This window comes from Urocitellus parryii, chromosome 4 (genome assembly GCF_045843805.1).
Source record: "Urocitellus parryii isolate mUroPar1 chromosome 4, mUroPar1.hap1, whole genome shotgun sequence".
In the NCBI taxonomy this organism is placed as follows: Eukaryota; Metazoa; Chordata; class Mammalia; order Rodentia; family Sciuridae; genus Urocitellus; species Urocitellus parryii.
The window spans coordinates 62,893,982-62,920,808 of record NC_135534.1 but is presented as its reverse complement, the minus strand read 5'-3'; the positions used below and the strand labels follow the sequence as shown (position 1 = coordinate 62,920,808).

The window sequence follows — 26,827 nt, the reverse complement described above, 5'->3', positions numbered from 1 at the left end:
AGCTAAGAGGGTAGAAAATAAGAAATTCATTGCTTGCTATCTTTATAACTCCACACAGCACTTAGGCTTTTTTTTGTTTGTTTGTAGAGGGTAGAAAATACTTAAAACAAACAAACAAAAAAAAGCCTAAGTGCTGTGTGGAGTTATAAAGATAGCAAGCAATGAATTTCTTGTTCTCAGACAAAACACAAGTAAATGGATGTCTATAACATGAAATCAAAGAAAGGATGTAGAAAAGATCAGAAAAGTCATGCACAATACAAAAATGATTTTTGCAACCTTTGCTTGGATACTTCCATTGACTGAGAACATGTGCCTTTAAGTTAATCAATTCTAGGGCTGGGTGTGTGGCTCAATGGTAGAGCACTTGTGTAGCATGTGTGAGGCACTGGGTTTGATCCTTAGCACCACATAAAAATAAATAAATAAAGATATTGTGTTCATCTACAATTAAAAAAAGAAAATTTTTTAAAATATTTAATCTACTCTAGAATTAGCAGGGTCTGGCACTTTGTATGTATTCATATTTTTCATGAATGAATAAAATTCCAGTACTTCAGTGACAGAAAGCTTATTATTTCTCAATATACCTTGATTATTAAAGATATTTCTAAAATTGAGACCAAAAAAAAATCTACCTTCCTACAGCTTAAACACATTGGGCCTAATTCTATATCATGGAAAACAAAGAACATACTACTCCTCTTTTCCAACAACCACCCTTTAAAGATTCATTATGTTTTCATTTAAACAACAACAAAAGCCTCTCCTGTTATTACCTCAATTTTCCTGTGCCCTTTTAGGCTAATAGTTCTAGATCTTTCAGCCACTATTCATGTAACAGGACGTGAAGACTATTAATCCTGGTTGCCTTCCTCTAGACATGATCCTGTTAAAGATCTTCTTAATAAGCACTGCTTAGAACAAAACATTTGTGTCCTGCAAAGCAGAGCACAGTGGCACTGTCACCTTCCTTAAGGGAGATAGCACATTTCTATGAACATCTTCCAAATTACTAAAAGTATTTTGTTAGCTGTGGTTCAAAATTGGTGCATATTGAGCCTAAAGTCACCTAAAACTCATGCTGGGTTTCTCATATGAGTTGGTACCTTTGCTATTCTATATTTTTTATAATCAATAATTTTAATCTAGGGGTTGGGGCTCAATGGTAGAGCACTGGGTTCAATTCTCAGCACCACATACAAATAAATAAAGGTCTATCAACAACTAAAAAATATTTTTTTAAAAATAATAATTTTAATCTAAATTAAGGGATTTTTTTCCTCAGAATAAATTTTACTTGGTTCATTTCAGCTCACTGATCAGCAATCCTGTGAAATCTGTGGGGCCAGCACCCTGACACTCCTTTAATAACAACAAATCATAAAAATAAGATATTTTTTGACTCATTCTGGTTCCAATGCAACTTAGTAGCAGAGCTAAAATGAGAAAATATAACTCCCATTTTCTCAACCAGAGCTCTCCATCAGGTATCATGGTTAATGATGATGATGTTAATGATGATAATCATCTTCAAAACAAGTAACACTTACTGGAAGCTCACCAAATGCCAGATACTATTCTAAGAATTTCACATATTAATCCTCACAACTCTATAAAGGATAGTACTGTTAGGATCCTCATTTTACAAATGGGGCAAACTTAGGCAGTGAGAAGGTAAGCAACTTGTGCAAGATCACATAGTGGAAATGGAATTCAAATTCAGATGGAGGGTTTGGTGCAATTATCCACTTACTCTCTAGGACTGAGGGAGCTACCCAGAAATGATCCAGATACTTGGAAAGATCCCAAAAGACCTGTCTTGCCAGTCTTGAGCCACTGCCTCCCACAGTTGTAGTCATATAACTCTATTAGTTGGATTAACTTTCAGTTACCAAATCATGGAGCCCACAATGCGACACTTACCTCCATTGCTCCTCAGGGGAGAGGTCTGACATATCAACCTGTAGAAAGACATCACCAGAAAAACCCATTATTGTCTTAGTACTATCCCTGCCTAATATAAGGTGCTCATGCACTCATCAATGCCTTTAAGGTACTAAGGAAAATTCCATGCCTCACATTCTCTATTAAGCTTTTCCCCAAACTATTTCACACTGATTTCTCCCTTTTCTAACTGTAGTTTGGCTTAATCCTTGACTGAATGTATGATGCATGCAAACATATTCTGTACTATGCAATGAGGGCAGAAGACTGAAAGAGTCCGAAAGAGTCCTAACTACCAAACACTCAAGCCTAATGAGGAAGACATACATAAACAGAAAATTTCTTTATTATATGATAAAGACTAGCTATAGAAGAATGAAGAAGTGGCTTTTAACTCAATCTAGGGCATTATAGATTAGGGAAGGCTTTTTAGAAGACATGTGAAATATCTAGATAAAGAAATGAGAGAAATATATTGCATCCAAAGAAATAACATAGACATGAAAGAATAAAATTGCATAGTACACTAATAATTGAATATGACTAGGGAAAAAATGCAAGTCAGAATTAGTGAGAGATGAAGCTACATAAAATATTCTGTCATATAATGCCATATGGTTCTAAATGGCACCATGGTTGCAGGCAGAAATTAGACCATGGTAAAATGAGTTCTAGTCCCTGCCCTACTATTAACTACTGGTATGGTTAAGCTCTAAGTTCAGGTTCTCTCTGGGGTCTTGTCTTTTGAAAGCAAGTTTTCTCAAACTTGTCACTACTGATATTTCGGAGTGGTTAACTCTTTATTGGGGGAGAGGTTCTATACATTGCCAGTACCATCACCCCAGGTGCAACAAGTAGAACAGTCTATAGACATTATTAAATGTTCCCTAGGGGACAAAAATCACCCCCATCAAAAATCATGGCAATAGCTGGGTGCAGGGGTGTATACCTGTAATCCTAGCAGTTTGGGAGGATAAGGCAGGAGGATCATGAGTTCAAAGCCAGCCTCAGCAACTCAGCGAGGCACAAAGCAAATTAGTGAGACCCTGTCTCATATATATAAAATAAAAATGGCTGGGGATGTGGCTCCATGGTTAAGTGCCCTTGGATTTAATCTCCAGTACCTCCCCCCAACCACCATCACCACAAAAAAACAAACAAACAAAAAAAAACAAAAAAAAAAAAACATGGCACTAGTTTTGAGTTCAGGGCTCAAGTCTTCTACTTGTAGCTATACAAAAGCAAGTTCAAAGCCAGTCTCAGCAATTTAGTAAAGCCCTGAGCAATCCATTGTGACCCCTGTCTCCCTTCTTTAAATAAATTATAAATAAAGCCTGGGGATGTAGCTTAGTGGTTAAGCACCTGAGTTCAATCCCCAGTACCAAAAGAAAGCAAAGTATTTGAGATAAAACAGAACTCCATTCTACTACCAACTCAAGTTAACACATGTTTACCAGCCATCCTTTAAGCCTGTGTACTGGGAATGCCCATCATTATTTAAGGAATGCTTTCTGGCTTCTTCATGTCCCAGCTAAGGAAAAAAAATAAATAATCCCAAGGTTTTGCTGAACCAATGTGGGTAATGAAGTCAACCACCCTCCTTCTTTTTTCTACTTCACATATTGCCTCACAGAATTTACTTGGTACCTTAACTCAGGCCTTCATCTAAAAAGACAGAGGTCAAATACTATGAAAGGGGACAAATTGATACAAAATATGGAAAAGCTCTGCTGGGAGGTACCTGCAGACAATGAAAAATCAAACTTTGAAAAAAAAATCAATGCACAAGTTTCATCTACTTATGAGACTCATATACTGTCTCTGGGCCTTTGTATACTCCTCCTTCTGCTTGGAATGCCTTTCTGCTACATTTTTTCCTATTCAAATCCAAGTTATCCTTTGAGAACCTAGCTTGGATTTCACCTTTCCTAGAAAAGTTTTGATTCTGTAGCATAGTGAATTCAGTCCTCTACTTTTTTCTATCAGTGAATTTTCTCTTTTTTACTCAAAATGTAGCTCATGAACTCAGATCATCTGAGTGCACAATCTCAGGCACCACTCTAAACTTACTAAATCAGAAGCTACCTTTTAATAAACTCTTCAGATGATTATTATGCACATTAGATTATCATGCACACTGTTCTCTAACACACATTCATATCCTTATATTATCTTAGATATGCTTTCTAAATGACCTAACTGCCGCTTAAGTTTAGGACCAACCTGGGTCAAGCAAGGAATCTAGGGCTCATAATTTAAGAAAGCTTCCACTCCAGTTACTACCACTAAACTTTATGACCTTAAGTGACTGCTTCAAGTTTGTACCCAGCACCTTGATTGCCTCATCCTGGCCCTGGCCCTGTTTATGTCTAACTTGTACCCAGCATATAAATGCAGAAGCTGCCTCAGAGCCAAGACACACTTTACACCATGTCTGTGTCTACCAAGGAGAACAGCACATAGCTAAGCATATATTAAGCATTCAATGAATACTTGGTAGAACTGAACGAAATTCTTTATGATAAAGTATGCAAGTATGCTAATAAATCAATATACCACCTGGGGATGCTTTAAATTGGTGAGTAAACACTTAAAAAATAAATTAGCTGAGCAAGGTGCCCCACACCTGTAATCCCAGTGATTCAGGAGGCTGAGGCAAGAAGATCACAATTTCAAGGTCAGACTTAGCAATTTAGCAAAACCCTGTCTCAAAATAAAAAATAAATAAGGGTGGCTGAGGAATAGCTAAGTGGTAAGGCCCTTCCCTACCGTGCACAAGGCCCTGGTTTCAACTCCCAAAAGTGCAAACAAATAAGTGGGGCTGGTGATGTAGCTCAGTAGTACAGTATCTTGGATTCAATTACCAATATGAGGGTGGAAGGTAGTAACTAATAATCATCTGAGAAAGGAGTATTCATCCAACACTAGAGCAGTCAGAAAAATGATGTTAAAAACTATGTGACAAAACAAGCACATGTTCAAATTCTCAAGACATGTCCATTGAAGGCAAAACTATAAGATCCAGAAAACTGGGCCAGGCATGGAGTTACCTCTCTGTCAAAGAGGAGACTTAGCAAGTTACTGTCTATGCCTCAGTTTTTCCACCTGGAAAACAAAATAGGACTTCTGACTTCATCAGAAGGCTGTGAGGAAAATACATTGAAGGTGATCAAGTGATTTCCCTGCCTTTCCTCCTAGGACAGTGTGAATTTTTTACAAATTACTAGAAGAGGCAGGGAACTGAATGTTGGTAAAGCACAGAATAGTAATACTTGGGACTCGAGGATCATTAGCACTTCATGAAGTAGTATAAAGTTAAGAGTAATATATGATCTGGCTTTAATTTTGCCTCCAGAACAAAAAGGTTTTAAATTACACCCAAACCAGTCTTCTGACTCAAGTGGAAAAACAAGGAAAGCAGTTAACTATAGCTATAATTAACCTGTACCATCTGGAAAGACATCTTTATTTTCTCTCTCATTAAGGAGTTTATTCATTTGGGGCCAAGCACTAATCTCAGTCTGAAGGCACCTTGTCTAGAACTCAGTAGCTAACTGGGTAGGTTCTCAGGTCAAGAGTACTGATTGATGGGTCCATAATCAACACTATGACCTATACATAGAATGTTTTATTGCTAGTCAATCACTTCTCTTCTAGGATTTCACTTCTAGCCCCTAGTCATATCAATCTACATAAGCCTAGATTTGAAAGAAATTAAACCAAAAATGCCAGGCAGAGGGCAAGAGAAAATTTTGCAAAGATAAAAAATGGTCAGAAGTTGGCAGCTATATCTTCTAAGGTGCAAATGATTAGTGACTCACCACTATACCCCACAATTTTAGTCTTCCTGTCCTCTACAAAAATAGTCTGTGATCTCTGCATCTTTACATAGGCTGGTTACTTTGTTCCTTAAGCCCCTTTCTGCCTTCCTGCAAAACTTTGATCTATTCCTCCTGGCTTCTGGAAAGTTCTTTGATCTCATTCATTTAAAACACAACATCCTATACTACCTTGCTATCTGTGGTCCACAGCCAATAGCAACAACACTGTGGAAGCTTGGTATAAAATAAAGAATCTCAGACTCCATCCAAGAATCTGAGACAGAATCTTTATTTTAATAAGATACTGAAGTAATTCATAAATATGTTAAAAGTTTAAAAAGCATTACTACTACATCCCAGCACTCACATTCATAAATTGCACCTATAGCCTTTTGCATCTGTACACCTGATTCTATTTATTTGTTTGTTTGTTTGTTTACTTATTTATTATTTATTTGAGATATGGTCTCAATAAGTTGCTTAGGGCCTTGCTAAGTTGCTGAGGCTGGCTTTGAACTTATGATACTCCTGCCTCAGCCTTCTGAACTGTTGGGATTACAGGTGTGCATCACTGCCCCTGGCCTGATTCTCTTTTTGGTAATAACAATTTTACTGAGATCTAATTCACCTACCATAAAATTTACCCATTTAAAGTATATTAGGGGGCTAAGGTTGTGGCTCAATGGTAGAGTGCCTGCCTAGCATGTGTGAGGCACTGGGTTCAATCCTCAGCACAGCATATAAATAAATGAATAAAATAAAGGTTCATCAACATCTAAAAAAAAAATTTAAAAATAAAAATTAAAAAAATAAAGTATACTAGGGTCTTTTAGTATATTCACAGAATTATGCCACAATTACCCCCCAAAAGAAACCACATACTAATTAGAAGTCATTATCCATTCTCCCCTCACCCCCAGCCCTAGGTAACCACTAACTTACTTTCTGTATGTATGTGTATATGTGTGTGTGTGTGTGTGTGTGTGTGTGTGTGTGTGTATGCAATTTATATAAATGGGAATATATAATGGTCTTTGTGGCTGGCTTTCTTTCACTTGGCATTATTTTTTTTGGTGGGGGGACACTAGGGATTGAACTCAGGGACACTTGACTACTGAACCACATCCCCAGTCCTATTTTGTATTTTTTTAAGAGACAGACTCTGAGTTGCTTAGCACCTTGCTTTTGCTGAGGCTGGTTTTAACCTCCTGCTCAGCCCCTCAGCCACTGGGATTACAAGCACCTGCCACTTTGTGTGGCCTGGCATAATTTTTTCAAGATTGATCCATTTTGTAGCATATATTGTACTTCACTTCCTATTTAAAAATTTATATATTTTTCGTTGTAGATGGACACAATACCTTTATTTTACCTTTTATTTATTTATTTCTATGTGGTACTTAGGCTTGAACCCAGTGCCTCACCCAGTGTAGGCAAATACTCTACACTGAGCTACAACTTCAAGTCCTGGGTCATTCTTTTTTATTGCCAAACAATATTCCATTGTGGATATATACTGTATTTTGCTTATCCATTCATTAGTTGATAGATATTGGGAATATATCAACTTTTGGGCTATTATAAGTAATATTGCTATGAACATTTTCAGTACACTTTTGTGTGAACACATGTTTATTTCCTCTTGAGTATATACCTAGGAGTAGAATTGCTGGGTAATATGATGATAACTCCATGCATAATCTTTTGAGGAACTGTCAAACTGTTTTCCATCACAGCTGTGCCATTTTACAGTCTCACCAGCAGTGAGTTCCAATTTCTCCACATCCTTGCTAACATTTGTACTTTTTTTTTTTTTTAATATTTATTTTTTAGTTCTCGGCGGACACAACATCTTTGTTGGTATGTGGTGCTGAGGATCGAACCCGGGCATGCAAGGCGAGTGCGCTGCCGCTTGAGCCACATCTCCAGCCCTAACATTTGTACTTTTAAAAAAATTTCAAAAAGGGGCTGGCACTGTGGCTCAGTGGTAGAGTGCTTGCCTAGCATGCATGAGGCACTAGGTTTGATCCCCCGCACCACATAAAAATAAACAAATAAAATAAACAAATAAAAGTATTGTGCCCATTTACAACAAAAAATTTTAATTATAATATGTCAGTTATTATAAAAATTTTTTTAAAATTTTTTTAGTTATAGATGGGTACAATACTTTTTATTTATTTATTTTTATATGGTGATGAGGATCAAAGCGAGTGTCTCACACTCCTAGGCAAGCACTCTACCCCTGAGCTACAATTCCAAACCCATTTGTACTCTTTTTGATTAAGGCATCCAAATGAGTGTGAAATAATATCTCAAGGTGATTTTGATTTTTCATCCCAAATGGCTAATGATGTTGAGAATCTTTTCAACTTCATAATTTTTTATTTTTTGCAGTGCTGAGGATGAAAACTGTTTTGCTAGGCAATGGCTCTACCACTGAGCTACACCCGTAGCTTCTCTTCAGCATCTTTTCATGTTTATTGGTCACTGTATGTCTTCTTTGAAGAAAAGCCTATTCAGGTTTTGTTTTTCCTTCAATAATCTTTTTACTGTTGTTTTAAGTTATTTTTATGCTCTAGATACAAATCCCTTATCTGATAGACAACTTGAAAATATTTTCTCCCATTATGTAGGTTATCTTTTCACTTTTTTAATGTCTTTTGTAGCACAAAAGTTTTTAATACTTATTTTTTAGTTTTAGGTGGACACAATATCTTTATTTTACATTTATGTGGTGCTGAAGATCCAACCCAGTGCCTCATGCACACTAGACGAGTGCTCTACCACTGAGACATAACCCCAGCCCCAGCAGGTTTTTAATCTTGATAAAGTCCAATTTACATTTTTTTCTTTTGTTGTTTATAATTTTGATATATCTAAGAAACTTCCGCCTAATCTGGTCATGAAGATTACATCTATGTTTTCTTCTAAGAGTTTTATAGGTTTAGTTCTTCCATTTAGGTTGTTGGTTCATTTTTAGCTAATTTTTCTATATAGTGTGAAACAGAGATTCAACATCATTCTTCTATATATAGCTATCCAATTGTCTTGGCATGATTTGTTAAAAAAAATATTCTTTCCTCTCTGTGCCTGATTCTTTATATTGGCTTTTAACTCTCTAAGTCAGATGATCACCCTTATTTTCCATATCTTCTTTAGTATCCCAGTAGCTCTCTAAATTTTGCTGAAGACACTCAGAAAAACTAAAAGATAGGTGGAAAACTGTTTATAATACTCTTCTTCCAGAAAAGGACCTCTGAGGCTATCTAAGAGGTTTGATACATGGATTCATTTACTTATCCCTGTTTAGTTACTCCTATTCTAAAGTGCAGGTTAGGCTAAGCACAGAGATACAGAAATGAATCAAACTTTTTCCTGCCCCTGAGAAGTCAGAAAATAAAAAGCTTTAAAAAAAAAAAAAAAACAGGAATTTACTCAGCACAAGAAACACAATTGTTTCTATTTTATAAAAGGCACAAATGTGATATAAAACACAGATATCAATGATCATGGTGATTGAGGTCTAGAGAAGTGTTAGGGAGATGGATACACCTTAAGAGAGAAACCAATGTCAGGGATTAGTGCTTCAAACAGCCAATAACTACTTGTCACAAGATCCTGTGTCAAGGCCACATTATAACTTTTACAGGACCTGGGCACTCTTCCCTTTGTGGACCCCTTCCTCCATTAAAAGAAAAGTTTTTTTAAAATATGTGTTTTATGACCTCATTGGTATTAAAATGTATAATCCAAGCCAGATTACATTCACCTTTTTCTTCTAATTTAAAAAGAATCAAAACATTTTTGTGGGCTTCTAGTCACTGCACCTACTATATCTAATGAATAAATCAGCCTTGCTTTCTACCTATAACTGTGGATTAAGTATTCTCTTCTCAGTTGCCAAGTCACATTGCTTTGCTGCTTCTGAGATTCTTGTCTCTACTGAGCCTATGGTGAAGAATGAAATTTAAATGCACACTAAATCTCACACTGACTAAATCCACCAAAAAAAGTAATCTTAGATATACTTAAATAAGCCATACAGAGTCATCTGACAAATCATTTGACAATAGCATGCATTCTGGCCAGGTGCAGTGGAACACACCTGTAATCCCAACAGCTTGGGAGGCTAAGGCAGGGGGATTGAGAGTTCAAAGCCAGTCTCAGCAATAGCAAGGCGCTAAACAACTCAGTGAGACCCTATCTCTAAATAAAATACAAAATTGGGCTAGGGATGTGGCTCAGTGGTTGAATGACCCTGAGTTCAATCCCCAGTCATCCCCCCACCCAAAAAATAGTGTGCATTCTGCATTTCAAGAAAGGTTTAGATACATTCATGAATGATCAAAAAAAAAAAAAAAAAAAACCCAGACAGATCACAAACAAACCCAAACAACAAAAAAAAACAAATGTCAAAGATTAAGCAATATACCATGTGTCTGGAATCTTGAAGGTAGCCAACAATTATAAGACAGGCTTAAAATAGATTTTTCCTTTATAAAACTTGTTTTTTTAATACAGAAGGCAGATAATAGACATGTAAAAAATATACATGAAATAATTTCTTCCAGAAGTGTTAGTACAAAAATAAAGAAGGCTAAAGGAACAGTAAAGAAGGAGGCTATTTTGTTGCTACATATCAATACTCTGCTTTCCTCATAAGTTTACCAGCACCAGAAGAAAATACTGAATAAGATGGATAGTGACACTTAGTCCATGTGTTCTGTCTTACTTCCTTGGAGGATTTTAACTCACTCTCATTTTCCCTCTGAGAAATGGCCTCAGGGTAACAACTATCCTCAGTGAAGGGAAATACAACTGTAGTTCTAATCTGGTGTAGCTCTTTACTTACCATATATTATATATATTTGTATAAGTATTTACATACATTATATATTCGTTCATGTGAAATATATATATTATACACATATAAATGTTATATATACATTATAAACAAAAATAAACGTATAGCCAGGTGTGGTGGAGCACACCTGTAATCTCGGCAGTTCAGGAGGCTGAGGTAGAAGGATCATAAATTCAAGGCCAGTCTCAGCAACTGAACGAGGCCCTAAGCAACTTATAAGACTCAGTCTCAAAATAAAAAATAAAAAAGAGCGGGGGGATATGGCTCTGTGGTTAAGTGCCCTTGGGTTCAATCCCTGGTACTGCCCCCCAAAAATCTGTATATTTAATTTATTTATTTATATAAATAGGGTACTTAATCTCCATGCCTCAGTTTCTCCATCTATAAAATGAGAGGATTGGCTTAGATGACTTCCAAGTTCCCTTAATTTAAAATACTATAATTCACACCAAATCTATCTAACTCTAAAGCTCTAAAGTCAGCTATAATATTTTGGTCTTTGAAAATACCATAGTTCCCTTAGTGACCACAGAATTTAGCAAAATGCCTTTAGTGTGATGAGGTATAACTGGATGCTACTAAATTAAATCACTAAAAACTTACCAAGTGATAATGCACGCAACAGAATTTTCCATCACTCAGGGGATGGCCTCCCACCCTGATTTTAAATGTCTGTTAACCAAAAAGGCTCTAAACTCTGAAAACCTCTCTTGGGTAGGTAAGCTTACATTTCATAAATATAAATTGATCCTTTCATATTAGAGAATTAACAGCCAGGGACTAGAGACTTCATCATTTCACAACATTAGAGATGAGTAAGTCTAACCTCTGCCCTTGATGTATTCACTGTCCAGAGAGTGGTGGAAGACTACAATTAAACACAATATGATAAGGATACTACTGACACATAACAAAATGCTGTGTAACCCCAGCAAAAAGAGAAAATAGCTAGCTCCTAAACCTGGTAGGACTATAACACAACAACTAGGCCAGCAGTCTTAATCTGGTAGGGTACAGATACTGTGGTCTGCTGGGTGATTAGAATAACAAGCGAAGTTCAAAGGTTCACAGGCTATCCACATTTTTAGTTTCCCATTCTCCTTTCATTCACATCCCCCCAACCCTTACTCCTTAGTTCTGCCAAGAATTCAAGGCAAATAACTTCAAAGTGGAACTACCTCATCTTTTAGAACTCCAAGGTCCTAATCAACTGGGACATCAGATATAATTATCCAAATCTAAGGCCTGACATGGACAGCACACTTGGAGCAATAAAGTGAAAGCAGATGTTAGTTGTAACAACTGCTGATGATACTGCCTGCTGTCACCTCCCAACCCTACCTACCATCACCAGAAAGCACAGCCCTCAGTCCAGCAAGGTAGCTTTTTAAATTAAACTTTTCAAACATGAAAGCATATAAAGTTTGCTTCTTTGGTTCTTCAATTCCTATCCCATCAAATTTCTATTACTCATTCTGGCTTCTTCCCTCCTGAGACCTCTTCTCTTATTCTTTCCTGTATGTACTCCAGCTTCCAGATACCCTAAATTTCTTTACCTTTCCTTAAAGACCCAAACTAGATGTCACCTCCTCCAGAACCTTCCCAGAACAGAACTATTCTTTATGAATACCTAAAGCCTTTATATTCTGGACTGTTTGTGTGCTGATCATATATAACCACCTATGAAATCTCCCTTGAGTTTTTCATTGTCACACTTTCTTAGTTCAGGCTTAAACCCTTGTTGTCTTGTGGACTGTTGTAGTGGGCTCCAAAGTGATCTCTCAGACTCTAATCTTCCAGAACAGACTCAGTCAGACAAACATCTAACTGCATTAGAATCCTACTTTGACAAACTTTCATGACTTTATGTTGCCTTCAGGTTAAAGTCCCAACTCCTTAGTATGACATGCAAGGTACTTTGTACTCTAACCCAAATCAGCTACCTTATTTCATCTCTATTAGCCAACTGACTTCTACTTCAGCCACAATGAACCACTTGTCATTCTAAACTGACCTTCTCCTTCTCTGACATGACTCAATTCTTTGGCTGCTGCTTCTCTCTCTAGAATTCTCTCCTCACCTTTACTGTCCAGCTCACTCCTATTCAACCTTTAAGATAGTTCAAATATCACCTCATTTACAGGACTTTCTTCACTTTTATCCATTCATACATCCATTCAACTGTTAACTAAACATATATTAAGCTCTACACTAGAAATACAATAATAAACAAATAACAATTGTCACTCTTAAGGAGCTTGAAGTCTACTAAGACAAAGTAACCAGACCAAGGGTTTTTCTTTTTTTTCTTTTTTTCTTGATGTCAGGGATTGAACCTAGGGCTGTTAACCACTGAATGACACCCCTGGTCCCTTACCTGGTACCCCACCCTCAAAGACTCCAGGTAATTTAAAAAAAAAATTTATAGTTGTAGATAGACAGAATGCCTTTATTTTATCTGTTTATTTTTATATGGTGCTAAGGATGGAACCCAGTACCTCACACATGCTAGGCAAGCGCTCTGCCACTGAGCTACAGCCCCATCCCCCTAGTCCTTTTTTATATTTTATTTAGAGACAGGGTCCTGCTAAGTTGCTTATGACCTCAATAAGTTTCTGAGGCTGGCTTTGAACTCGTGATCCTCCTGCCTGAGCCTCCCAAGCTGCTGGGATTACAAGCATGTGCCACCATGCCTGGTAGGATTTTTTTTTTTTTTTTAAGCTATGTTGAGGTGTATCATCAAGTTTCAGTGGGAAATTCAATGATTGTTAGCATATTTACAGAGCTGTATAACCTCTTATTTTAAATCATTCCCACCATGCTAAAAAGAAACTTCATGCTCATCTGCTAACTCCTCTGATTCCCACCCCCAGATTTCAGCAATCACTAATCTAAAGCTTTGCCTTTTCTGGACTTTTCATATAAATAAATTCATATAGTATGTGGTCTTTTGTGACTGGCTTCTATCATTTAGCATATTTTCAAGATTCATCCATGTTATAGCATGTATCAGTAGTTCACTCCTTTTCTTACTAAACAATATTCCATTATGCAGAAATATCACATTTTATTTATCCATTCATCAGCTGAAGGATACTGAGGGTTGTTTCAACATTTTGGTTTTTTAAAATAATTATGAATATTTGCTGTTATGAATATTTGTCTATAAGTTTATATGTGGCATTCCTGTATATCAGCAACAAAACTTCTGAAATGGAAATGAGGAAAACCACTCCATTCACAATGTCCTCAAAGAAAAACCACTCCATTCACAATATCCTCTTTTGTTAGGAATAAACCTAACAAAAGAGGTGAAAGATTTATACAATGAAAACTACAGAACCCTAAAGAGAGAGATAGAAGATCTTAGAAGATGGAAAAATGTACCCTGTTCATGGATAGGCAGAACTAACATCATCAAAATGGCGATATTACCCAAAGTTCTCTTTTAAAAAAAAAAAAAAAAAAAAAAAAAGAAAGAGTGAGAGAGAATGAGAGAGAGGGAGAGATAGAGAGAATTTTAATATTTATTTTTTAGTATTTGGCGGACACAACATCTTTGTCTGTATGTGGTGCTGAGGCTCGAACCCGGGCCGCACGCATGCCAGGCGAGCACGCTACCGCTTGAGCCACATCCCTTACCCAAAGTTCTCTACAGGTTTAATGCGATGCCAATCAAAATCCCAATGGCATTTCTTGTAGAAATAGATAAAGCAATCATGAAATTCATATGGAAAAACAAAAGACCCAGAATAGCAAAAGCAATTCTAAGCAGGAAATGTGAATCTGGAGGTGTAGCGATACCAAAGTTCAAACTGTACTACAAAGCAATAGTAACAAAAACAGCGTGGTACTGGTACCAAAACAGGCAGGTGGACCAATGGTACAGAATAGAGGACACAGAAACCAATCCACAAAAGTACAACTTTCTTATATTTGATAAAGGGGCTAAAAGCATGCAATGGAGGAAGGATAGCATCTTCAACAAATAGTGCTGGGAAAATTGGAAATCCATATGCAACAAAATGAAACTGAATCCCTTTCTCTCGCCATGCACAAAAGTTAACTCAAAATGGATCAAGGAGCTAGATATCAAATCAGAGACACTGCGTCTGATAGAAGAAAAAGTTGGCTACGATCTACATACTGTGGGGTCGGGCTCCAAATTCCTTAATAGGATGCCCATAGTCCAAGAGTTAATAACAAGAATAAACAAATGGGACTTACTCAAACTAAAAAGTTTTTTCTCAGCAAGAGGAAACAATAAGAGAGGTAAATATAGAGCCTATATCCTGGGAACAAATTTTTACCCCTCACACTTCAGATAGAGCCCTAATATCCAGAATATACAAAGAACTCAAAAAATTAAACAATAAGATAACAAATAACCCAAGGACCTGAACAGACACTTCAAAGAGGAGGACATAAATCAATCAACAAGTACATGAAAAAAATGCTCACCATCTCTAGCAGTCAGAGAAATGCAAATCAAAACCACCCTAAGATACTATCTCACTCCAGTAAGATTGGCAGCCATTATGAAGTCAAACAACAATAAGTGTTGGCGAGGATGTGGGGAAAAGGGTACACTTGTACACTGCTGGTGGGACTGCAAATTGGTGAGGCCAATTTGGAAAGCAGTATGGAGATTCCTGGGAAAGCTGGGAATGGATCCACCATTTGAACCAGCTATCGCCCTTCTCGGACTATTCCCTGAGGATCTTAAAAGCGTACTATAGGGATACTGCCACATCAATGATCATAGCGGCACAATTCACAATAGCTAGACTGTGGAATCAACCCAGATGCCCTTCAATAGATGAATGGATAAAAAAAGTGGCATCTATACACAATGAAGTATTACGCAGCACTAAAAAATGACAAAATCATAGAATTTGCAGGGAAATGGATGGCATTAGAACAGATTATGCTAAGGAAGCTAGCCAATCCTTAAAAAACAAATGCCAAATGTCTTCTTTGATATAAAGAGAGCAACTAAGAACAGAACAGGGAGGAAGAGCATGAGGAAAAGATTAACACTAAACAGAGACGAGTGGGGGGAGAGAAAGGGAGAGAGAAGGGAAAGCATATGGAAATGGTAGGAGACCCTCAATGTTACACAAAATTACATATAAGAGGTTGTGAGGGGAAAGGGGGGGGAAACAAGGGAGAAAATTGAACAACAGCAGATGAGGTAGAGAGGGAAGATGGGAGGGGAGGGGGGGATAGTAGGGGATAGGAAAGGTAGCAGAATACAACAGTCACTAATATGCCATTATGTAAAAATGTGAGTGTGTAACCGATGTGATTCTGCAATTTGTATTTGGGGTAAAAATGGGAGTTCATAACCCAATTGAGTCAAATGTATGAAAGATGATATATCATGAGCTTTGCAATGTTTTGAACAACCAATAAAAAAAACATTTTGGTTTTTTAAAATAATTATGAATATTTGCTGTTATGAATATTTGTCTATAAGTTTATATGTGGACTTTTTTATTTTTATTTTTGTTAAGAATATACCTAAGGGTGGAATTTCTGGGGTGTAAAACTATGCTTAATCTATTGAGAAATTGCCCAATTGTTTGCATACCATATTACTGAGGTTTTGATTTGCATTTCGCTGATAGCTAATGATGCGGAACATTCTTTTCATGTGTTTATTGTCTATTTGTATATTTTCTTCAGAGAAAAGCCTAGTTAGATTTTTTGCCTTTTTTATTTTTATTTTTTGGTACTAGGGATTAAACTCAGGAGCATTTAACCACTGAGGCACATCTCAGGTTCTTTTTTATATTTTGAGATAGAGTCTCAGTAAGTTACTTAGGACCTCACTAAATTGCTGAGGCTAGCTGCGAACTTGTGATCGATCCTTCCTTCCTTCCTTCCTTCCTTCCTTCCTTCCTTCCTTCCTTCCTTCCTTCCTTCCTTCCTTCCTTCCTCCCTCCCTCCCTCTTCCTCCCTCCCTCTTTCCTTCCTTCCTTCCTTCCATTCTTCCTCCCATGGCCTTCTGCACGTGAGGCAAGCTCTCTACCAAATGAGCTATATCCCAGCCCAAAGGTTATTTCTTTTTAATGTCAAGTTGTAAGAGTTCTTTACATATTCTATATGTAATCATTACAAAGATTTTTCTCCAATTTAGCCATCCTAGTGGGTATAAAATGGCCCAAGGTCAGTTTAATCCATATATATATATATGTATATACACACACACATACATATATGAATATATAATGTATATATATGAAATAGATATAATCTAACACATTGTATATATTACATAAATGTTGGAAAGATGCTAAATAATTTTAATGGCTTTGAAGTCATGGATAATAGCTTACTTGTTCAGCATCCCCCTCACACTTCATACCTAATACTAGACACAAAGCAAATGTTTAGGAAATACTCAGAGACTAATTCTCTCTTGAACAAATGCTGGGACAATGCTGCAGAGAAATTCAGAGGAACTGGGAATGCCATCTGAAACCAGTAAAACCTGTTTATACATTGCTCCTATATTTAACCCTGAGAGAATACTGCTTTCTAAAGGTACATCTCCATTTCTTTTCTCTTTTTTTAAAAAAGCAATTTCTATATAAACCAACCCTGCAGTGCCTATGCTCTTAAGTTACTATCAAAATGTCCCATCATTTAGAAAACTGACCCTCTCTCTCCATTCCCTTTGCCAACGAGAGATAATAAGCACATGACAAAATCACAATCTATGTTCATCCCCAGCAATGAATGAGTCTTTAGTTCTGCTGGAAGTGCCCTTTCTTCTCCTTAAGGAACTCACATCCAGAAGGAAAGAGACAGGTTGTAATGAAGGTACTTCATCCTTATAGCTGTTCAACTAAAAGGTGACTTTTTCCTCATAAATATTAATATATTCATTCCTCATAAAAGAAATATTAATATATTCACAGTCAGCTAAGGAGTCACTTCTTCTAAAGATCCTTTCTTGATCCCTTGCCTGCCATTTTTTGTGTTCCCAGAGATCTCTGTGCTTCTTCATATTATAGCAATTATTATATCTGCTTATTTCAATCTCCTGAACTGTCAAAAAAAATCCCTATTACTGTTATCATTAAAATAGGGAGAGAAAATACTGTTTTTGCAGGGTACCAAATGAAAAGCTCAGAAGATGTTAGACTTAATCTTAAGGGTAATGAGGAGTACCATGTCATAAGAGGATTCCAAGAAATAGAATGCTTTCAGTTACTGGTAACAACAACTAGGAAAGAGGGAAAAAGGAAAGAAAGAACAAAAACCTTGTCAGGGCTTATGCTCTCTGCCTCCCCTTTCCCTAGTTTCTCCCTAGCTGCCCAGGGCCAAAAACCTCATGGCTATGACCCAGCACTCTCTTGGGAAAGCTGTACTTTAGAGGGAACTAATGAGTTTATGTTTACCTACAGATTTTCCTCTGAGGAGCAAAGAGATAACATATGACTTTAAGAAGGGAAAACACAAAGAAATATCAAGGAGATGAGAAATGACACTAAATGGATCGTCCTGGGTTAGCTTCCATAGCATAAGCTTTTAGGTCAGTCTCAAGTATGCTGAGCCTACATTCTCTGTCAGTGCCTGTACCTCCAAAACTCAGAGTTACAAAACAACAGAATCTGAGAAAAGGCATAATGAGAACTAAAAAGTTAAAGCTATACAGAAATAAGAATTCTAGCCCAATCTGAAGAATACTGCTACAGAGGTATTCAAAGAAGGAAGACAATGACTAAGGAATGATAAGCTCCCTACCATTAGAGGGATTTAAATGTACACTGAGTCACCAATTCCTGGAGATTTCAAAACAGGTGGAAGGACTAAATTAAAGATTCAAGTTTAATAAACATTTGAAATCTATTCTATGCTAGCTACTATGTGGCAATAAAAGAATGAATAGGGCTTTCAAGCATAACTGAGTCTGGTAGAAGAGACAAATAGCACGACCTCAGTCAAACCACCTCAGGAAATGAAATCACACACTTACACAGTGGGGGTGTCTAGTGTAAAATAGGATAAGAAGTAAACACTATTCATACTTCCCAAGTTGATTAAGAGTACAAGAGCTGGAACTTACCTATGTGTATGATGTTAAACAAATCATTTAAATTCTCAGTGTCTACATCTGTAGAGTGGGGGTAATAATACTAATACCTATCTTGTAAGGTTGTGATATTAAATTAGATAACGCATATAAAACACTTGGTGCAGGACTTTACACAGAGTAAGTATTCTGTATTATTTTGCCTTCAGTGTTCTCCCTCAGCACTCTTTTCTGCTACACCCTGGCCTCAAAAGCCTTCTCAACATTGTCTTCTAATCATCTACTATCAGTTGGCTATCTCGGGGATAAAACAAATATACTATTCGTACTCTAAAATCTGGTTTACTACTGACTACTCTAGTGGTTTTTTTTTCCTCCTTCTTCACTATGCTACCACTCATTTTATATCCCTAAAAATAATTTCAAGGCTGGGGTTATGGCTCAGGGCACTTGCCTCGCACATATGAGACCCTGGGTTCTATCTACAGCACCACATAAAAAATAAATAAAAATAAAGTTATGTGTCCATCTACAACTAAAAATTTTAAAAATAAAAATTCCAAAGATAAACAAACAGATTCTCAAGATTAAACTCACATATGCAAGGCTAGGGTTGTGGCTCAATGGTAGAGTGCTCGTGCTCACCTAGCATGGGCGAGGAGCTGAGTTTGATCCTCAGCACCACATTAAAAAATGATAATAAATAAACAGATAGATAGATAAATAAATACGTAGATGGTATTGTGTCCAACTACAACTAAAAAATATATATATTAAAAAAAAAAAACCTCAAACATGCATTAATCCCTCAATAAGATCTTGGCTTGGACCAAAAATCCCCAGAGAAGAAAATACCTGGAAACCAGGAACACTTATCAAATGTCTTCAGGGAGAGACCCACAGGAGGAAAATAAAGCAACAAAACATTGATTATTGCTTTGAAGACGCAAGGAATGGGAACTTCCACAGCCTGTCTGCTGTGGTTTAACTGGTTCAATGCCCAGCAGCACAAAAACAAAACAAAACAAAAAACACCCTAGGAAGAAGAAATGTGATACTGACTGCCATTTCTCCTTGATTTACCCACTGGACCTACTCCACTATTGCAGCACCTATGACATATTTTTTCATTTACCTATCAGTCTTTCTCTACCTATACTAGTCTATAAACCCCTTAATGACAGTTATCATACTTTAATCCATCTTGGTATTATCAGGCATAGCACAGTGCCTGGCACACAGAAGGTGCTTCAGAAGTCTGATGACTAGATGGATAAATAAAAGTTTAAACCTTCATAGAGAAAACCATAAAAGGCAGATTAAAAAGCTAAAGGTGTAGATTGGAAAAATCCTAAGTCAAGTGAGACTTAGGTTAGAATCCTAAAGGACACATAGGATTTGAAAAGGAAATATATTCTACACAGACAGGTCAGCACCAATAAAGACCTGGCAGCAACCAGAAATATAGTACACAGAGCTGGGGATGTGGTGGCCCACACCAGAAGGCTAAGGCAGGAGGTTGGCAAGTTTGAGGACAGACTCAGCAATGTGGTAAGACCCTCAAAAATTTAGGAAGACACTGTCTCAAAATTAATAAATAAATAGATAAAGCCAGGTGTAGTAGTGAATGCTCATAATCCCTGCAGCTCAGCAGGCTGAAGCAGGAGGATCACAAGGTTTTATTTTGAGATAGTGTCTTACTAAGTTTGCTTAGGGCCATTTTCAAAAACTTAATGAGGCCCTAAGCAAACTTAGTAAGACCCTATCTCAAAATTAAAAGGGGTGGGGATACAGCTCAGACAGAGGTTAAGCACCCATGGGTTCAATCCCCAGTACCAAAATATAAAAGAAAGCACATACCACTGGGAACAGTGGTGGACTCCTGGAATCTTAGTTACTGGGGTCAGGGTGGCCTGAGGAGGATCACAAGTTCAAGGCCAGCTGTGGCAACTTAGCAACACCCTATTGCAAAATAAAAATTTTAAAAAGGACTAGGGCTCAGTGCTAGCACATCCCTGGATTCAAATCTCAGTACCACAAAAAATAATAATTGTTATTATTATTAAATACTTATTGGGTACCTACTGTATACTGGGAATAATGTTGAATGAAGAGAATAAAATAATAAACAAGACTAGGATTTTGTTCTCTCATGAAGCTTACAGCCTAGTGGGGAAGACAGTTACAATAATGTTTAGTAGAGCTGGGCTAGAAAAACAGAGGGAGCTAAAAGAACACAAAACAGGATAACCCAATCAGTGGGCCAAAAAAGACAGCTCCTTCACTTTTAAATTGTGGCTTTAAACACCCTGGGGCTTCTGTTGAGTCCCTTCAAGGACCAAAAAGTCTTCAAAGTGAACTTTTAAGTAAAAAGATTAATGATTAAATAAAAGTTTAAAAGCCATCAACATAGTCCAATCTCTCTTTTTTTTTTTTTTTTTTTTTTTTTAATGGTACTAGGTAGAAAATCCAGGGCCTTGTACATGCCAGGCAAGCACTCCACCACAAAGGTAGATCTCAGTCCTATTTTTATTTTATTAAGTTTCAAAGGCTGGTCTTGAACTTGTGATCCTGAGTAGCTGGGATTACTGCATACAACTTCACACCCCATGCTTGACTCAGATCTCCTCTTCTAACAAATGTAAAACAGGACCCTGAAGAAATCAATTATTCACCTGCGGCAGTAATACCTTAGTTAGTTGCACTTGGGATACCTGCTTTGATCTCCAGCATGCACTAATCTGCATGATATAGCATCATTTTGGAAGAAGCAGGCACTGAAAAATGAATACATCCAGAATTCAGAGGTACTAGCCAGAGAGTTGGCTGGCCATGATTGGGTACAGACATGCTATTCTACCTTTAAGTCTTAAACAACTCCCAGTGCCAAAAGGATGACTCTAATTCCTCTCAGAGGTTGGTCAGCTATTTCATTGAGGAGAAAATCACTGGCTCTAGGAGTAGTTTGGCTTCTGGGTCTCCTAGCTGGCACTCCACCTAATATTCTCAAGCACACCAAGGTTTACAGTTGTGAGAGGGAACTGAGTACCAATCATCACAGCCTGTTTAATGCCTGACCAGAGATGGCTAAACCCATCTCTCATCTCCCTAACTACCACTTGGCTAATCATTCCTCATGATCAATGGTTCAGCAGAATCAAGTTATCAGCAAATAATGCAAATAAAGGACTTATTTAGAGAGAATAACATTCTTTTGGTTAACCCCTATTTTGATCTTCTCAGGGAAAAAAATATATTGTTTCATGTTTTGGGAATGAGACTCCCCACTTCCCTGTACTAGGAACTGAACCCAATGGCACACTATCACCAACCTACATTCCCAGCCCTTTTTATTTTGAGACAGGGTCTCATTAAACTGCCTAGGCTGGCCTTAAATTTGTGATCCTCCTGCCTCAGCCTCCTGAGTAACTAGGAATACTGGAATGCACCACCAGGACTGGCTGGAAACAGGACTTTTGAATATAAGGGGCAGTTTACTTTGGTAAGATAAGCCTGCAATTTGAGTCTTTAAACTGACGGGAAATAAACACTTTGGAATCCAGAAATGTGGATTTATTTATTTGTTTATTTATTTATTACTTACTTATTGGTACTAGGGGTTGAACCCAGGGGCACCTACCCACTGAGCCACATCCCCAGCCCTTTTCTTTTCTTTTTTTTTAATATTTTTTTAGTTATAGATGGACACAATACCTTTATTTTATTTGTTTATTTATATGTTGTTATCCAGGGGATTGAACTCAGTGCCTCACACATGCTGGGCAAGCACCCTACCACTGAGCCACAACCCCAACCCATCTTTTTTTTTTTTTTTTGAATTTTATTTAGATAGAGACAGGGTCTCACTGAGTTGCTTAGGGCCTCACTAAATTGCTGAGGCTGGCTTTGAACTCATGATCCTCCTGCCTCAGCCTCCTAAGCTGCTGGGATTACGGGCGTTCATCACCATGCCTGGCTGGAAACATGGATTTGAATCTTAGTAACACTACTTATAACTGCACACTCTCAGCATCTCTCAAACCCTTGGAAGCTCAGTTCCTCAATCATAAATACGGAATACTAAAAAATCTTACCTCAAAAATGTGAAATTCAAAATGCTCTTCTAAATCACAACTACTTATCAATATACTGTATCGATTTTTACATGAGATAATTAAGGCTATACATTTTATTCAAGTACTGGGGATTGAAAAGAAAGGCTCTTAACTATTGAGCCACATCCCCAGGCTTGTTTTATTTTGAAATAAGGCCTCGCTAAGTTGCTGAGGCTGGCTTTGAACTCACAATCCTCCTGCCTCAGCCTCCAAAAGAGCTGGGATTGTAGGGATGTACCACTATGCCCAGCTAAAACTATACAATTTGAAATCACATAACCCCTAGAACACAAATAGTGGCATAAGAAATAGAATCACGGAGCTCAGTATAGCACGCTAAACTCATTATAGCATAGAGAAACCTGGCCAGAATCTATACTTCCTCACTCACAAACTGTGGAATCCTGGGAAACTTCTTTATTTCTCTAGTCTCTGGCTCATTTAAAATATGGAGTTAATACATCTAACACACAGGACTGCTACAAAGGTAAAGGGCTTTAAACAAGTGCTGATTTATAGTTAGGGCTCAATAAATAATAACCTTTTCTACTGGTAGCTCTTTCCTAAACCTTCTTTTCTATTCACCTCCACAAAGCAGGAGAAGCCATTTTAAAAAGTCTAAATTACTTCTCAAAATCTGGAGAAAAATCATGAAACCAGACAAAAAGAAAGGAATATGAATGAACTTCTATTCCAGACCATGTATCATGCTGACAACATCTGCTATTGGAAAACCCAGATACAATAACCTGAAGAATAAACCACACCATGTTCATTCTTTCCAAAGTATAAGAAAAGTACACTAGCTCCATTTTAGTCAGGCTACCCATTACTCTTATATAATCTGGGCTCAACAACAGAATCTAACCAAGCAGAAGGTGCAACAGAGAGCAACTTTGATGTCACATGCAAATCACATCTTTTTTTGGTAAGCCCAACCTTTAATTTTTCAGCTCAAACCCATCTCTATAATAAAGACTTCACTGACTGCCCCTAGCAGACTCTACTATTTGTCTCTTGTACTTGGCTGCACTTGTTACACACTTTCATGATAGCAATTATCTAGTGGTATTGTAATGGACTATTTGCATGTCTCCTCACTGGATTGTAAATTGGCAAAAATCCTGTCTCATCTTTGAATTCCTTTTTTTTTCCTTTTTTTTAGCTGTAGTGGGCCACAATACCTTTATTTTATTTATTTATTTTTATGTGGTGCTGAGGATCGAACCCAGTGCCTTGCACATGCCGGGCGAGTGCTCTACCACTGAGCCACAGCCCCTCATCTTTGAATTCTTGATGCATAACACACATAGATTCCTATAATTACATATTAAATGATGAATTTCACCTTCTATTTCACTAATGATGGCTGAGCAGAAACAGCTGGGGAGACATTAGAAGAAACACACAAGCTAAGGTCTGCCAGACCAGACCTCTGTTCTTTCTGGTGCTTGAAGGGGACGACTGTTTCTGCTTCTCAGACTTTATCTTAAACACACAAAAAAATAGATAGAAATTCAGTTCACATAGAATTTCCAGATAATAGATTATATTCTTTCTCAGAAAATAAAATATGTAACAAGGTTTCTGGGATGAATACAAGTGGTTTCATATAAAGATGACCTCTAGCCAGGCACAGTGGTGCACGCCTGTAATCCCCGTGGCTCGGGAAGCTGAGGCAGGAGGACTGCAAGTTCAAAGCCAGCCTCAGCAACAGCAAGGTGCTAAGCAACTCAGTGAGATCCTGTCTCTAAATAAAATATAAAATAGGGCTGGGGATGTACTTCAGGGGATGAATGCCCCTGAGTACCAATCAATCCCTGGTACAAAAAAAAAAAAAAAAAAAAAAAATCCTGTAGCCTAACATTCTGGAAAATATACTACTAGTAGCTCTAAAGTCCTTAAACAATAAAGAAAAACTTAGAATCAAAAGTTAAAAAAAAAAAAAAGTCTTACATGAAAACCTTAAGTTCTTTTTCCTCTTCCAAAACTTCTGCTCTGCATCTCAATGAACCCTTATGCAACTAAATGTCTCTTTGAAAGAGATACATGCAACCTCTAAAAGGAGAGCCCATGACTAACAAACAATAAGCAATAACTTCAATACAGCATTTACTCTCCTCAAGGTATTTTCAAATATATCTCACAGAACCACAGCCAACTATAATCATAGAATCTTAAAGTAGAAGGAGCCCTGGAGGTCATTTCCACAACTACCCCACTTTACCAATCTAAAGGTATCCAAACATCTCTAGTTTCTAGTGTTTAGGAGGAAGGAGACAACAGACAATGCTTCAACAGACAGTGCTGGGACCAACCACCTGTCAGTTTCTCAGTCTCCTCCCCCACTTTAATGATCCCAATCATTTAAACTAAGTTAACCCACCATCAAGCAATAGTCTTTGCTTCCTAAGTCCACTTCCTTTTTCTGAGCTTCATCACCAAACTTTCCCCACTCTCCTCCACCAAATACAGACAGGGCCTCTAAGATTCTGACCCCTTAGAGATCCCACTGGTTCCATCTGTGACAACTGATCCTCTTCCTATTATTCTGTGCTGTCTTTATCTACATGCTGTCAAACACAAGACCACAAGCAACTCTAGCTATCACTGTCTCTTTAGCCTCAGGATTTTTTCCCCTTTCCTTCCTCACCTTCTCTCTGCTTCTCAGCCTATCTTTTCATTCCTTTCAAACTCAGTGACTCCTTCCTCCGGTGATTCAAGGTCCACTGATAACTGAATATATCAGTTGTTAAATGCTTATTAGATAGGAAAGGAGACATGCACTCTCAAGTTCACCTTCAAATAATTTATCTAACAAAAATCATAAACCTTTATGATTCAACAAATTCTAGGAGGCTTTCCCTAGCTCAAAATGAATTGGTGTCCTTTTATCAAGACCACCATTATATTTCTGATGCAATGCCTAATCTTCTTGTCTGTCTCCTGCCACTACACTGTGGGCTCTACATGAGAAGGGACCCTTGTGTCCCTAGTACTTTGCCCAGGACCCGGAACAAAGGTGATACTTAAGTGAATGGATGAATCATTCATTCATCCATTCATACAATCATTCCATCATCCATTTGTTGAACAAAACTTTATGTACATAGAATGTAAGGATGAAACTGAAATAGTTCCTACCTAAAATTAAATCAAAGCTATCATACTTGAGATTAGTACTTTTTCCCCCATCCGCATGCCCAACCCCCACGCCAAGCTTAGAGTCTTCTCCCACAGAGAAAGCCCGGCCTCCCATTGCAGAAGTCCACGCCCCTTCAACTCTAAAGCTACCTCTCAGACCTTTAGTTCTACCCTAGGACACCCCAACTAATAATCTCAAAATCTTAACACCTCCATCCGTCCAGGCTTTCTCTCTGTCCTTCATTTACATTCCTGAAGCTACTGCATGTCTTCTACCCCCACGACCACCTCAGGGCGCCCGAGTCAAGAGAACCTCAGATTTCCTTAATCCCGCCCCCCAGTCAGCTCCTTCTTCCCTCTCAAGACCCTTCCCGTTTATCCTAGGACCTCCTTTATCTAATGCCTCACTGCCCCTTCCTTCGCTTTCAGGCTGTCTCTTCTTCCCTTGTCTCTCAACTCCTCTTACCTCATCTAGTTCCCGTTCAGCCGCAGCACCTCCTCCAACCTCCACCTCCACTACTGCCGCCATCTTCAGGTTCACCCCCACCCTCCTCCCCTCGCAAGCCAGCTGCTTCCGCCGCTCATGTGCTCTTAGCCAATCAGCGGCGGGGACTCTAGCACGGGGGGCGGAGCACCAAGATTTGGGGCAGACCTGTCAGGGACCGAGACATTTTGCTACTTCTTTTAGATTTAGAAAGGAGGAGTCCCGTACATTTCGAAGCTTCCTCAGGAAATCGTTCTTGGAAAGTGAGAAATTTCGCCGACATTATTTTTAGTGCAATTATTTCTCCAGTTATTCCCTTTGGAGAGTCAAAGAGAAGAGCCCCTAAGCCAACAACTTTCGCGACACTCCCTGACGTGGGCTCCAGCAGCGCAGCGTGGAGACTCA

General features: G+C 37.9%; 1 protein-coding gene across 2 annotated transcripts in view; it reads right to left on the bottom strand.

Annotated features, from left to right (window-relative positions):
• Rnf121 (ring finger protein 121) overlaps window positions 1-26,481 on the bottom strand; it is a 61,730-nt gene extending 35,249 nt beyond the window's left edge. Inside the window, exons 1-2 of one of the 2 annotated variants that reach the window (XM_026400974.2) lie at window positions 26,405-26,481; window positions 1,927-1,964 (exon numbers count right to left, since the gene is read on the bottom strand). In XM_026400974.2, coding sequence (XP_026256759.1) covers window positions 1,927-1,964; window positions 26,405-26,467 — 101 coding nt within the window. In that variant the 5' untranslated portion in view covers window positions 26,468-26,481. The remainder of the gene's footprint in view (window positions 1-1,926; window positions 1,965-26,404) is intronic. The other variant, XM_077796860.1, reaches the window with a different exon arrangement.
• Window positions 26,482-26,827: the final 346 nt, after the last annotated feature.